Source organism: Aulonocara sp. 'chitande type north' Nkhata Bay, linkage group LG23, assembly GCF_057382095.1.
Source record: "Aulonocara sp. 'chitande type north' Nkhata Bay isolate Kocher_YH1m ecotype deep benthic linkage group LG23, A_spYH_male_GT1.1, whole genome shotgun sequence".
Lineage (NCBI taxonomy): Eukaryota > Metazoa > Chordata > Actinopteri > Cichliformes > Cichlidae > Aulonocara > Aulonocara sp. 'chitande type north' Nkhata Bay.
The window spans coordinates 21,576,665-21,592,546 of NC_141365.1; the positions used below are offsets into that span (position 1 = coordinate 21,576,665).

Sequence of the window (15,882 nt, forward strand, 5' to 3'; positions counted from 1 at the left end):
CTTTGGCTATTAGAAACCGGCGCATTAGCGCCAACTGCTGCCAAATAAAATAAACTTTATTCTGATGAGGACAAATCAGCTATGACCACAAACGCATTTTATAATGAAATAATATCTGTAAGGGAACCTTGAAATATTCCTATTAATAATTAATGTTCATTATTAATTCACTACCTGCCGTCACTTCTTCCCATAATCAGATCAATTCAATAGAATTTTATTTATTCACTTTATTTTATTCTTCACTTTGAGGTGCTTTATATTTATATGTACAATAATACAGAGAAAACACCAATGATCAGGCAGCTCACTATGAACAAGTGCTTGGCAACACCAGGAAGAACTCTCCAGCAGAATCAGGCCAAGCTGCCATGGCTGGTTTGGGAAGGATGTGAGGAGGACAGGACAAAAGGCATACTGTGGAGAAGTTACAGGCAAGACAGCACAAATTATAATCAAATTTTCTTCTTCTTTCTTTAATTCTTTATTAAATCTTTATGGAAAGCAGTGTGAAGAAACTACTACTGCTACACTTACAGCTTTCAAGTGTTAGAAGTTACATGTCAAATAAAGCATCAGAAAAAGTCCCTTTGATAGTGTCGTCACAGAGGGTTAATAAGAGACTGTAACATCTATTTTACAGTTTTATTTAACAATTTGAACTAAAGTCCTTTAGCTAATAACCCATTTGTATTTGTAAAGGCTAAGCTTACGCTTGAAGCCACTGAGGTGTTTCTTGGCAGGGGTGACGCGATGTCACTGGTGTGCATTAACTTATTAAACTTGATACAGTCCAATAACTCCAGCCATACTTATCTTGTCCTTTAGATTCTTTATTCCAACATGATTTAACATAACAGTGCAGCGGTCACAAACTGTTTGCTTCCTCGCAATCAACAACACACCTGGCGTTAATTATGTGCGTCTACCTTTAATACAATCACCATACAAACAAAAAACACAAACGTGACCACTAGCAGCATGCATAAGATAACAACCCCAAAAAAATCACTCCTACAGTATTGTCACATTATAATACATCCAGTGAGGGACACAAATAAGCAAGCAAATTCATTATGAAAACAGAAAAAAGGCATGGCAGTCTCAGAACACCGGTGGTCCCCTTTGAGACAGGAGTTAAGACATACAGGCTGATGTATTTTATTGAAAAATATTAAAATAAATGGAGTATTTCACCAGGCTCAGGATCCCAATTTCCAAAACACATTCTGATTTGGCAGCAAAAGGTGTTTGTATGAAATTACAGCTTAATGATATTTGGAAACCCCTCTTTATTAGCAAGTAATATCATTTGAACACGATCTTTGGTATTATTTAAAGACAAAAAAACCATTATTATTTAGTATATTACTGATCAATCACGAATTACAAAATAACTACTCTAACTAAGACAAACAGCAGGAAACTTTTATGGAACTTTGGCAGGAGTTGGTGCAATGTCTGACTTTTTCAATAGGGGCTGCTGCATCCATGCTTCCATGCTTTCAATTCACTACTGAGGCGATCGTGGCTCAGGGGGTTGGGAATCGCATCTGTAACCGGAAGGTCGCCGGTTCGATCCCTGGCCTCTCTGTCCTGGTCGTTGTGTCCTTGGGCAAGACACTTTACCCTACTTGCCTACTGGTGTTGGCCAGAGGGGCCGATGGCGCGATATGGCAGCCTTGCTTCTGTCAGTCTGCCCCAGGGCAGCTGTGGCTACAACTGTAACTTGCCTCCACCAGTGTATGAATGTGAGAGTGAATGAATAGTGGCATTGTAAAGCGCTTTGGGTGCCTTGAAAAGCGCTATATAAATCCAATCTATTATTATTACTGGTGCAGGGCTGCAGTTGATACAAAGTTAAGCAATTTTTGTGTCTGTTCACAAAAACTGAATCATATCAGCTTAACTCAGAGAAACACAACATACTGATGTTGACTGTAAAGCTTTAAGTGGAAAAAGACAGAGAAGCAATATGTTGATCTTGGAATAACTGGAGCATCTTTGTTTTTTTGTAACAGTCTAAATTTTGCCTAACAGGGGGAGAGAAACAGAGGAATCAGGGTTGGACCTTAACCTAAATCCAGGATAAAGCGGTTCAGTAAATGTGGTGTTGAAGGTGTGGAGGTGGATCAAAATGTCAGAGACTCTGTAGAAGGACAGAGTGCCAGCAGGACAGTCCACATACACTGCTACTCTGTTAGTAACAGACGAGAAGCATGAAGAAGAAGAGATGCGCATGTGCCGCTTACTGTGCCACACAGAGTAACCACTGTCAGAGCACCTCAGACTCCAAGATTGATCATTTAATCCAAACCCACAGTCTGTTATGTGTCCTTTCCTTCTGATTCCTCTGTAACTCACTGATATTTCAATGTCTCCTCTCCACTCGACCTCCCAGTAACAGCGACCAGTCAGAGGATCTGTGCAGAGCAGCTGAGGACAGTCATTAAATCTGTCTGGATGATCAGGATATGACTGATTCTCCACCACACGTTTCACCTTCCTGTTGTTTTCAGAGAGTTTAAGTTCTCTGTTTACTGTGTTTGTGTCGATTGTGAGTTGACAGGAATCTGATGGAGAGAACAAACACAATCCAGCTGCAGTTATTGATCCATCATCTGTTCATTGATTGACACTTTGATAATGACTCCTGACATCAGAGATGTGAATGAGTCATGTGACAGTTTGAAGATGGTTGAATGTTTTCATGAATCACATTAAAAACACACTTACACTTCCTCAGACCTGGTCTCAACCATTGTTCTCCAGCAGGCTCCAGAATGACCCTGAAAGGAGGAGGGGGGTCAGACCAGCACAGTCTCTTTCAGCATGCACACATGGACATTACACACATTTTTAAGGAATGTAAGTTGTTCTTTAATATAAACTTACATTTAAAATGTTAAAAATAAATAATTTAGAAAATAAAAAAACTTCTGAACTGTTACAAAATAGAAAAATTCATACCAGTTCAGTCTGTTTTATTATGTACAAATGGCCATAACTCTGTTGATTTTTTTATATTAATAACCAGTTTTTTCCAAGTTTGTCCCCTACTATCCAACAACAAAATTCAGATGTAGAAGAAGGGCTTCAAATCACTTTCTCTATTTTTGAGTTAAGCATAGCAACAACAGTTTTTCTTGTCGTGTTCAGAGTGCATAACAAATGAACCAATTAAGTGTAATCTGAATATATAGACTAGACATAATGAGCCAGCTTTATTGTATACGAGAGATGTGCAAAGCAGCCGGTATTTATATTTGTTGAGGGGGGGAAAGTATTTGTATTTGTATCCGAGTAAAGTTCAAAATAGGTGCAAAAATCCATTTTTTTGTGTTACACTTCAAATAAACATTATAGTGTAAGTATTCTTTAATTACATCCATTATAATAATTATGGATATGCAGTATTAGTTGATGTTTTTCCATAAATCCAGCAATGAACATGTAACATAATTGAAGTGAAAATAACATAACAGCCATGGCCTCATCCAGGGTTAAACCAACAACTAATAAAATACCATTGCAAACATTATGAAGCCCCCCACCACCACCACCACCACCTGTCCTTGTTGGAGGATGCTGAACAGACAGCGAAACTGACTCGCAGGGGCAGAACATGGTTATGATGATGAATTGGTGCTTGTGGGGGGGTTGGCAGACCGTATCAAGAGTGGATGCTTTAAGAGCATGTGATTATCCATGGCAGAGGTTGACAGATGTTTGATATTTCTGCGTCTGCTGATTTGACTTTTGCACACATATCACTTTGGTTTCTTCTGCAGCACTGACTGTAATATGCTTCCACACAGAACTTGAGTTTTTTTGCCTGGTGGAGGACCAAGAGATGGCTCAGCAGCAGCCACACTCTTTTCTATTTGGTTGCCCAAATCCATGTGGGGAGTTTCAGCTAAGTTAACGAGTGACGCGAAGCTATGCTAAGGTTAACTGGCCTATAGCCTATATCTTGCTGTCTGCAAAAGACAAAGTAACTTAAACGTACCATGCAACTCGCGTAAGTGCATACAATTTGACACAACTACACAAGCATTGTTTTAACCTTTTTAACCAAACGTTAACGTTACTCTGTCAACGGCCTTTTGTCTAAATTACCGAACTAACAGAGCTACGTAAACAGAGCAAACATGAGACCACCCGACCCGACTGCAGACGTCAATAATGCAGTGTAATGGAATAATCTACTGATCTTCGCAAAAGTTATAAACTGCCTCCAGAACCCAGGTGAGGTACAAAAAAATCTATTCAACAAAAATAGTGATGCAGTTCAGTCTTTTTTTGCTCAGCCGAGCCTTCTCTGTTGCTGTGTGGAGCAGCCAGTGTCAGTCACCTCTTTCACACGTCACCCACATGCACTGCGGTCTTATAAGGAAACTCAGATTTTTGATTTAAAGTTTTCCCTTGTTCCTGAATACAAATATATATTTTAAAGTATTTGTTCGAAATAAATATTTGTAAAAAAACACGTTATTTGTGCCTTTCTGAATACTGTATTCGGGTTCGGCTCCACCCCTACTGTATACCCATCATTTTTAGTTTCTTAACAGCTTATTGAATTTGGGGCTATCAAAGAGGGACATGGTGTAAAACACCCTGGACAGATTACCACACATGCACAGAACTAACACAGAGTTACACTATCATATCCACATCTACAGTCAAGACTATTCCACTGTCCTGCCTGTGGCTGCACCAGGCCTCTCCATACCTGAGAGTTTCCCATCTCCGCTGCTTCAGCTGCTTCACTCCTCCCTCTCCTGGATGGTTGTACCTCAGGTCCAGCTCTCTCAGATGAGAAGGGTTGGCGCTAATAGCTAAGGCTAGAGAAATGCAGCCTTCCTCTCTGATCAGACAGCCTGACAGTCTGCACAGAACATCAGAAGACAGACACTTTTAGGGCACTAATCTAACACTAGGGTGTTTCAACTGTCTAATTGTAAACTATCCATATCAGGCTTTTGTCACTCAAAATTCACTGTGGTTCACATTTTTGTCTTTGATTTGCATTTTCTATACATGCAACATATTCATGCTGAATGAGCAATAAATATTCCTGTGAAAATTTAAGATTAGTTTACAATAATGCAAAAAAAGGAAAACCAAACAAAACACAGGAGGTAATGTATGTAGCTAAATTACAGTAAGTCCTGTTCTTTGATTTGGTTTTGTAGTGTGGCTTGTAGCATAAGTAACTACATAAATGCAACCACAAAGGTCGCAAAGAGAAACAAGGTTTAATTTTTTGTTTTTAAAAGGACATACGTTAATAGATTCACACAGTTTCTTTTTGCCACATTTCCTTGTGCTAAGGAGAATAACACGTTCACTTAAAATGGACGATATTCAAGTTTCAAGTATTTAAAAAAATAGTATCATTAATCTTAGATCAGCTGCTTTTGTTATGCAGTTTTGTCTGCCACTAGCTACTGGGTCCCTTGAATCTTCAGCTAAAATTGAAGTACATATCAGTATTGAATTCCCCAAATGTTACTATTAATTTAACCCAGTTAGATTACATCAAGGACTGTGCAATATCTGGGAAAAACAAAACAACAACAAAAAAACAAAAACGGAACCTCTCCTCATTTCTTATTGTTCAAGGATGGAAAAAAAAGTTAATATGAGTAAGACCAGATAAGATATTTTAAAATAAATGGCTTTTATTTAAAGAAGCTAAATAATTTTTACCGAAGAGTGTTGAGTTTGCAGTGCAGACTCTTTAATCCAGAAGACAGGATCTTCACACCTGAATCCTTCAGGTTGTTGTTACTCAGGTCCAGTTCTCTCAATCTAGAGGATTGGGAGCTGAGAACTGAAGACAGAACTCTACAGCTTCTCTCTGAGACATTACAGGCACATAGTCTGAAGAGACAGTAATGACAAGCTCTGAAATGGTTTGCATCATCCTTATCTAATAGACACTTCGGAATTCATATTAACAACTGCATGTCCTCGTCAGCACTTCTTGAGGACTTCTTGAACCAGTTATGTAATAATTAGATCTGCCAGGGAGGTTATGGTTTTGGTAGTGTTTGTGTGCATGCATTCATGTCATTTTGTCTGTAAACATGATGGGTTGAAAACGTTTGAATCAATACCGATAAAACTTTGCAGGGGTATAATGTGTGGCCATATTAACAGCCCCCAAGGTTTTCAAGATCAACTTAATGATTTATTGGTTGAAAATTGACAAAAAGTAATATAACTCAGAAACTATGATTCTTATAGGTCTAGTAGGTATTATCAACATATGGTAAATGGCCTGTATTTGTATAGCGCTTTTCTAGTCCCTAAGGACCCCAAAGCGCTTTACACAACCTGTCATCCACCCATTCACACACTGGTGATGGTAAGCTACATTGTAGCCACAGCCACCCTGGGGCGCACTGACAGAGGCGAACATATAGAAATTTCCATATAAATTTTCAAATATCATATCACATTTGACCTATGACCTGTATAGGAATATATTCTACTTATGTATTAATCACATTATTTTATTGTATAATGCCTTGGTGCCACTGGATTTTAACATGTCTCACACTCATACAGTAAGACAAATGGTGGGGGTCTAGTAAGGAAGTTGGGGGAAGCAGACAACTCCACAGGAAGAATCTTTTGTCTCTTTGAGGACTCTGGGAGTTAGCAAGGGGGTGTGAACCATAAGGTGTGAAACAGCTGTGTACTGCCTTTTGTTCCTGAAGAAGGTATTTAACTGAGAGCCATGTTAGGCTCAGAGAGACTCTGCTGACCGTCTGCCCCGCGGTCATGCAGGCTCTCCACCAACTTGGTTTTCTGTTCTTTGTGTGTTTGGGTCAGTCCATATGCAGGTAATATCAAATCATCTGAAAGTTTTATTATTTTTGACTAAAATCTGAATTTTGAATATCATGTCTCTAAGACCATCTAGTCTCATTTCTTTCATTTAAGAAACATTGCAAAAATCAAACCTTTACTGATGATATGGAACTTTTAGTAGTCACTACTATAATTTTCTCCTGTCTCAATTTTGGCTCTCTCAGTCCTCCTTTGCCTGGCTTCAGTTGGTCAAGAACACAGCACGTATAATGCTTAAAACAGCACGTATAATGCTTAAAACACTGGCTTTCAGTGAAATTCAGAATGTGTTTTAAAATTGTATTAATCACATACAGAGCCAGGTTCCTGCTTATATAGCAGAGCTGCTGGGACCGTATTCCAGCAGTCACCTTCTCAGATCGTCCAATTAGTGTCTCACTGTGTAATCGACCATGTATACCTGTGTGGTTTTATCCAAACTGTGAAGAACCTTTATATGTGTGTATTTTGAAAGTGCCACACAAATGAAATTATTACTAATAAGTGTGATCATTTTCATTTCCGTCAGTTTCTAAAGATGATAGTGTATTTAATGGTAACTTACAGAGCGTAGTTGGAGGCTTTGACCACAGGCAACAGACTTAAAAGGCCTTCTCCTGAAGCAGAGTATTTCTTTAAGTCAAACTTATCCAGGTGTTTTTCTGATGACAATAAAATGAAGACCAAAGCTGACCACTGGGCAGAGGAAAATTTATCTGTGGAGAGACTTCCTGAACTCAGGGACTGTTGAATTTCCTTCATAAGAGAACGATCATTCAGTTCATTCAAACAGTGAAAGAGATTAAAGATTCTCTCCTGATCAGGATTCTCCCCAATCTTCTGCTTGATGTACTGCACTACTTCCTGATTGATTCGTGAGCTACGTTTTCTTTGTGTCAGCGGGCCTTGTAGGAGAGTCTGATTGGAATGTAGTGAAATACCCAGGAGGAAGCGAAGGAACAAGTCCAGGTGTCCATTTGGACTCTGTAAGGACTTGTCCACAGCACTCTTGTAGAAATGTGCCCCAGTTTGTTGTTCTTCCAGCAGATTGACTCCAGAGTTGATGAAAGTCAGATGGACATGAAGAGCAGCCAGAAACTCCTGAACACTCAGATGGACAAAGCAGAACACCCTATTCTGGTACAGTCCTCTCTCCTCTTTAAAGATCTGTGTGAACACTCCTGAGTACACTGAGGCTGCTCTGATATCGATGCCACACTCTGTCAGGTCTGATTCATAGAAGATCAGATTTCCTTTTTGCAGCTGCTCAAAAGCCAGTTTTCCCAGAGACTCAATCATCTTCCTGCTCTCTGGACTCCAGTGTTGATCTGTCTCAGCTCCTCCATCATACTTGACCTTCTTCACTTTGACCTGAATCACCAAGAAGTGGATGTACATTTCAGTCAGAGTCTTAGGCAACTCTCGCCTCTTTCTGGTTTCTAGCATATTCTCCAGAACTGTAGCAGTGATCCAGCAGAAGACTGGGATGTGGCACATGATGTGGAGGCTTCGTGATGTCTTGATGTGGGAGATTACCCTATTGGCTTTTTTCTTATCTTTGTATCGCTTTCTGAAGTACTCATTCTTATGTGGGTCAGTAAATCCTCTGACCTCTGTCACCATGTCAACACACTCAGCAGGCACCTGATTGGCTGCTGCAGGTCGTGTGGTTATCCAGAGGCGAGAAGTGGGAAGCAGATGCCCTCTGATGAGGTTTATCAGTATCGCATCCACGGAGGTGGACTTTCGAAGGTCAGTTAGGATTTTAGTTTTGTGGAAATCCAGAGGAGGTCGACACTCATCCAGACCATCAAAGATGAACACAACCTGGAAGTCTTCAAAGCTGCAGATTCCTGCTTCTTTGGTTTCAGTAAAGAAGAGATGAATAAGTTCCACCAAGCTGAACTTTTTCTCTTGTAGCACATTCAGCTCTCTGAAAGTGAATGGAAATATGAACTGGATGTCCTGATTGGTTTTGCATTCAGCCCAATCCAGAGTGAACTTCTGTGTTAACACTGTTTTCCCAATTCCAGCCACTCCCATTGTCAACACTGTCCTGATCGGTTCATCTCTTCCAGGTGGGCCTTTAAAGATGTCTTCTTGTCTGATTGTTATTTTTGTACTGTGCCATTTCCTGGATGCTGTTTCAATCTGTCTGACCTCATGTTCACGATTGACCTCTGTAGTCTCTCCCTCTGTGATGTAGAGCTCTGTGTAGATCTGATTCAGCAGGGTTGGGTTCCCTGCTTTAGGAATTCCCTCAAACACACACTGGAATTTCTTCTTCAGAGTAGATTTGAATTTGAGCTGACACTTCTCAAGTGCTGCTAACAGAAAAAAACAACACATAAAATTTTCTGACTAATATGGTTGGTTTATTTAATATAAATTCATAAAAAAAATGTTAATTGTCTTGCCACATAGTGTTTCCCAGTGCCGAGTGCACTTTTCAATATCCTAATGCTTGAACAACGGGTTCATTATAGATAAACTCTGTTTAGTACAGTCACACCCCAGGTCTCACTGTTATTGCCTACATGATCATTGAAGTCTCCTAGTAGGACATTGTAGATTCCACCTGAGGCATGTTCCAGCACGCCAATAGAGCATTCCAAGAAGGCCAGGTGCTCTGATATGGGCAGAACTTTTTGCCATCAGAAACTGAATTTGAATAATTTATATTTGAATTTGCATTGCTAAGATTGAGTCTGATTTGCTCAACAATAGATAAAAAAAAAGGCTTCTAAAACTGAATTAACCTAAATTTGAAATCCAGTGTGTTGGTTTGGAGATGATTGTCACTAAATTGAAACAGAATGAATTAATTTTCTTTGATTCAGTAAAAGGATTAGATGTTGCAATCCCTGATCCTTTTATTGAACCAAAGAAATTGTATTTTATCCTTTTTTTAAATTTAGCTCTTGAATATTGTTACATCCTGGGAGGCTGTGGGAGTGTGTGGGCGTGGTGTTGTCTTCTCTCTCTCCTCCTCCTTCGTTCTGGCCCCTCCCCTTGTCTCTCTCTGCCCCTGCCCTCTCCTTTAGGTCACACCTGCTGCTCATCTGCTCTCGTTACAACCAATTACCCTCAGGGGTGATATAAGCTGGAGAAGAGCAGTGTGGAGGAGGAAGGAGAGGTTTCTGGTGGTTTTCCCTCTGTGCTGGTCAGAGTGGGCTACTGACTTAGGTGTGGAACAGCCTGCTGCGTGTGACCAGCCTTCTGGTGTGTGGCTCTGGTGTGTGGCTCTGGTGTGTGGCTCTGGTGTGTGGCTCTGGTGTGTGGCTCTGGTGTGTGAGTAGTGCTTAACTGAGCAGTGATTGCCCATGAGTGATGGCGGCCTTCATTAGTTTGTGTGGCCTGCCTGGATATTGTTTGTTAGCAGCGTTGCTGTCTCTTTCTGTTGAAGCCTTATTGTTGCTTTCTTTGTTGAGTGGTCATTACCACTTTGGGTTGACCTCCCTGATTTCTTATTAAAAAGCAGCGGTGCTGTCTCCTTTTGTTGTTGCCATTTGTAATTATTGAGGTGTTTGCCTACAATAAAGATCTCTTTTATATTAAATACCTCTGCCTGGCGTTCTTTTCATTCCACCTGGATCTAACTGTTACTGTCCCCCACCCTTATCGCCTAGCATTTAAGAGGGGACGTAACAAATATGTTCAGTTTCCCCTCTCACTTCTCAGTTGCAGTTCTGCCAGCTCTGCAGGCAGTCTGCTGGATGACCTCAATTCTACACCTGCTTCGAGACCCTCCAGATCTAGAAAACAAAGACTCATACATCAGGGTAGTTTTTGTTTATTACAGCTCTGCCTTCAATACTGTCATCCCACACAAACTCACTCAAAAGTTGGCAACACTCGGCCTACACCCCACCCTATGTGACTGGCTACAGGACTTTTTGACTGGCAGGCCGCAGTCCGTCAGGATCGGCAATAGGACTTAAGCCAGCATTATTACTAACACTGGCATTCCACAGGGTTGTGTCCTCAGTCCCTCCCATTCGTCATGCTCAATGACCAGCAGATAAACTCTCAGGTTGGTAATAAATATATTACCTCTATAAGAAAAAGCTTAATATAAACAAATTATAACCAAAACAGTTACTGTTGTGCTTTTGTGGCTGTTAGCTAAAAACGCCAATTTAGGTTAGTTTGCCCTGGGTTCAGATTTGACAAACAAATATGATAGTTTGTTTCCAATAGAATTCCAAAGTTGTCAACTTGTACCCTCTCAGAGCCCCATATGCTTGCAGAGACCCTGACAGTAGAGAAGCTACTAACTCATCTGGATCACCTGATATGACTATCACTGAAACGGCAAATTGTGTGGAAAAAAACAAAACAAAACACTTCTCATTCTCCAAACATTTGGCCACAGCTGTAGATTACACAATCAGTAATCTACAGCTAATTGTTAATAATTACATTTCTAAATTCTCTTTTTGCAGTTACAGATGAACAATATCTTATATTTTATTTAAATGGCTGCTTTGTCTTTGAACAGGTGAAGAATTTTCAAATTCAGTTTTGGAAGCTTTTAATCAAGTTGAGAAATTCAGATTCAATCTGAGCAATGCAAATTCAAATAAAAGTTATTCAAATTCAGTTTCTGATAGCCCAAAGTTCTGCCAGAACTCTGAGCTGTTACTGTGTAAGTTAGGATAATAGTCAATATCAATTCTTCAACCCAGTGGTTCAGGGAAACAACCTTTTCATCCATCAGGGAAAACAACAATATGCAGGAACCAATTGGGATGATATAAATATCCCAACTGCTCGTTTCTTTTCACAGAAGGTAATTCAAGAATGGACTGGACTCCACTTCTCCAGATAAATTTATAGTAATTTAAAAACCAAGTAAGGCACTCCATAAATATTTAAATGAAAACTGACCGAAGACAAACGACAAACGATTTACAATAGAAAAAGAAATGCATCATACTCTCACCGTTCAAGCAAACTGTGCAATGATACAAATCATAACAGAAATATTTTTTTTCTCACCTAACCGAACAGATGGCCCAGAGGACAAACCTAGCTGACAGGAAACTGTAGGATCAATGGTTCGAAGGTGACTGATCATTATCCTGCAGGCTTTTTCTCCCTTTTTCTTCACGGTGTCAATGAAGTCACGTGCCTTGTCTGCTCTAGTTTGGTTAGTTTCCTGTATCCTTTCTTTCTCCGACTCATTCAAGACATTGTCTGTTACAAGGGCTTCAAGTAGCTGTGTGAAATTTTCTGCTGTCACCCTCTGCACAAACTGTGTTCGCATTCTGGCAAGCTCCTTCTCTGTGGAAAGAAAGAAATTGATGTGAGGATTTCAAATTTCTTTTCTTTTTCATTTTTTCTTAAAAAAGAAAGATGAAAGTTGATTGACCTTGAAATTTAATAACAAATACATCTAATTAGTGTAGTTCAGATAGCATAGACTTCCTAGTTAACTCAATATGAGTAGACTCTGCAAAATTCCAACCAAAGGTTGTCCACCAGCTCCCACAGATAAAAATATTCTATGTGTATGCTACTTCTCTCTGAGTACTGAAAATGAGCAAGTTTTAGAATTTTTGAAAAGTAAGCATGTAAAGATTGATATGAAAACCATAAGCATATTATATAAGAAGCTGCCCGTTTTTGTTCTTCTGTTTGTTTGTTTTATTTGGCTGAGACATAAATTTCACATTATTTTTTTAATCATGAAATATGTTTGGTTTAATGTTTAATATGTTTTATGGATTAGCCTTTGTTTTACTGTCTGAGCGTTTCTGCCAATGCTTTAATGTCATTCCTCTATATGGAGTTAAGCAGAGAGCTCTGTTGTGTTCGCTGGAAAAATCCTCTTTGTGATTCATGTTTGTTTGCCTTAATGACGTCTCTCCAAACATGCTGCTGAACTCGTACCTGCAGAGCGAGACGCTTGGTTTGGTGAATCCATGAGCTGCTGCTTTAAAGCCTTCTCCAGCTTTGCCCTTGGGAAACAACAACAACGACAACACAAAGAGAGAAAACACCAGAGATTTTCAACATTTTGTTACATCTATGCATTTTATTTATCCATTTATTCATAATATAAACAATATATATTGCTTGTACTGAATTGCCACTTATTAAATGATTAGATCTAAACTTACCAAACCAAAAAAAATATATATTAGATTTAAGTACATTTTTCTTGGTATTTTGCTAATAAATCTGAACTAATACAAGTAGCATGTCATGTTTTTCTGCAAAAAAATCAGGCAGGAGAAGAAATTTGAATTTATTGTCCGTTTTAACCACTTTATGTTGCTCATACTCACAGGTAGGAATGGGTATCGTTTAGGTTTTATCCGATACCAGTACCAAACCGGTACTTTTGAAACGGTGCCGGTGCTTAAACGGTGCTCGAACCGGTGCTTAAAGAATGGAGAACACAATATTGGTCCAAAAAACTCTCATGTTTAGCTGTTTTCTACTTTTTCTTTGGTCATTTTAGCCTTTTTGGCCAGGGTGAAGGGAGTATCTGCCATCAAACAAGAAGTCAGCCGCTTAACTACTACGGTGTTTGCTAGTTCACCTTGCATCCATTAATTTAATAACGTGGTTGGCCTACTCAATGTAAATTACACACGAACAACATTAAGCCACTCACTCAGAGAAGAACGGCTGCTGCATCATCATCCGTCATCATTTCTGCTACACTGGCAGGGCTAGGGGCCAGGACTCTACTCCTTCGGTTCTTGGGGGATGTTGCTAACTCCGCGTCCGATTACAGGCATCACACCCGCAGTAGATGTGCACGGTGTGAGGTCTCACAGCAAGCTATCAAATACGGTGCATTTCTCGACTTTTAACAAAATGCTATACGTCGCCAGGTGTAGTTAAAATGATTGGCTAGTATTCAAAGTGTATGACATCTCAGGGGGAAAAAAAGCACCGAAAGAAAGCACCGAAATGTGCGCTGCTTTTCGGTCTGGTTATACCGTTTATGTCAGAACCGATACCGGTACCCATCCCTACTCACAGGTGTAACAACTCTGAAGCAAACACAGCACCTCACATTCAGCATCCCTGCTGGACACATTTATTTATGCTTTTGCCATAAACTCACATCATCTTCTTTAACTAGACTACTGCTAACCTGACACGGATTCAGCTTTGCTAAAATAAAGACAGCTGTGATGTCTATAAGCATGGGAAAAGTGTCTTCATAGAGTGACTGGATTGTGCACTGCATAACAAGCACACTCAGTATTTTCCACAGTCAGCTCATAGTGGGATTATAGCATAGTGAACGTGACACTAACTCAGCCATGAACTGGTAGACCATGCGAATTCACAGAGCAGGTATGTTTCAGCATACCAAGACATTTAGGACAATTTCATCCTCACAACCTTGTGGTAGCAGTTTGGGGATGGCCCATTCCTGTTCCAGCATGTCTTCACACCAGTGCACAAAGCAAGGTCCACAAAGCCATGGATGAGCAAGTTTGTGGAAGACCTTGACCTGTATAGAGTCCTGACCTCAACCCAACAGAACATCTTTGAGAACTGTTACGAGCAAGGACTTGGTGACAGTGGGAAGGAAAAGGCACGTTTTAACACAAAGTAACAGTCAGACTCAGGGAGGGGAAGTCATCTGCTGTAGGTCCTAATAACGAAACTCGTACAGTAACAGACGCTTTGTGTTGAGATGTGGCATCTGCTCATGTGTGACTCAGCAAGTGGTTTCTGTTCAAACAAGTTAATAAATAGAATAGAATAGAATAGAATAGAATAGAATAGAATAGAATAGAATAGAATTCAACTTTATTGTCATTGCACATGCACAGGTACAGGGCAACGAAATGCAGTTTGCATCCATCCAGAAGTGCTTTAGTGATATAGATATATTACAATATATATTAGCGATAATATAGATATGTGAGTATATTACAGAAATGGGTCTATTATGGTATGTTATAATGTACACGGTATGAAGTATGTTGTGAATATTCTATAACTATAAGTATGTACAGGCTGTAGTGAGTACAAGCTATGTACAGGATATGAATATAAATATGAAAAACTATACAGAATATGAAATAAATAACTTTACAGAATCTGGGATATACAGCTATACAGAAATGTGAACTATGCAAGTTGTAAACAGTTGTAGGATTAAAAATTATCGAATGTACAGAATGATTATTTACACAGAGCTATACAGTAGTGCAGTTAAGATAAGTGAGGGTGTAGATAGTTTCTACAGAGGCTATATAAAGTGCTAGTGGTTGTGAGTGGTGGTTCAGTCCATGTTATTATTGTGTTTGAGGGTACAGTTGTCCATTGTGGGTGTGTGTATGTTCAGTCCATGAGTTTAACGTGGGTCAGATGTCAGGAGGCAGAGTTCAGGAGTCTGACAGCTGTGGGGAAGAAGCTGTTCCGTCAAGCGCAGTGCAGCATTCTTCCTGTGCTGATATGAATCATCATGTTCAACCAGTTGTCTGTTTCTGTCTTTCTTGCTCACCTTTATAACCGAAATCGTTTTAGCAACAAAGTCTTTATTTAATACACTTTGCATCTCCATCTTAAAATAGTTGCAGAGGCCACGTTAGTCTTCACGAGTCACAGCAAAAGCAACAAAAATGTCTTCTTCATCATCTTTTGGCTGCTCTCTTTAGGGGTCTTGACATTGGATCATCAGCCTCCATCTCACTCTATTCCTAGCTCGGTCACCGGTCCTGTCAGTGTCCTCTTTCACTACATCTATGAACCTCCTCTGACCTCCTACTCTTCAACATCGTTTGTACAGTACATCAACTATCCCTCCTTTGCACATGTCCAAACCATCTCAGCCTTGTCTCTCTGACTTTGTCTCCAATTCACTCAACCTGAGTTGGAAACAGTGATACCAACAAAACGACAGGAGGACAATGAAAAGAATCTGAGCACTGTGTCCAATCTGTCTCCACATCACAGCAGGTCTCACTTCTGCAAACCTTTCCGTTTCATTCTTTCTCTGATTCTTCTTTCACAAATCCCCCAGAGACATTCGTCTCCACCCTG

At 39.8% G+C, this 15,882-nt stretch overlaps 1 protein-coding gene across 1 annotated transcript; it reads right to left on the reverse strand.

The window, feature by feature from the left end:
- Nucleotides 1-781: 781 nt before the first annotated feature.
- Nucleotides 782-12,833, reverse strand: LOC147301683 (protein NLRC3-like). The gene is made up of 7 exons (XM_086284214.1): nt 12,757-12,833; nt 11,863-12,147; nt 7,427-9,188; nt 5,713-5,886; nt 4,733-4,888; nt 2,737-2,789; nt 782-2,573 (listed from the first exon to the last, which is right to left on the reverse strand). The coding sequence occupies exons 1-7, from the start codon at nt 12,788-12,790 to the stop codon at nt 2,023-2,025; spliced, it is 3,015 nt and encodes a 1,004-aa protein (XP_086140340.1). The 5' UTR covers nt 12,791-12,833; the 3' UTR covers nt 782-2,022.
- Nucleotides 12,834-15,882: the final 3,049 nt, after the last annotated feature.

Bases quoted from the DNA above. Each gene is read 5' to 3' on its own strand.
- LOC147301683 (XM_086284214.1), bottom strand. From the start codon at position 12,790: ATGGATTCACCAAACCAAGCGTCTCGCTCTGCAG. The intron at 5,887-7,426 runs GTAAGTTACCAT...CTGTCTCTTCAG, and splicing joins AAAGCCTCCAACTACGCTCT to ACTATGTGCCTGTAATGTCT. The intron at 4,889-5,712 runs GTAAAAATTATT...TGTTCTGTGCAG, and splicing joins TGCAAACTCAACACTCTTCG to ACTGTCAGGCTGTCTGATCA.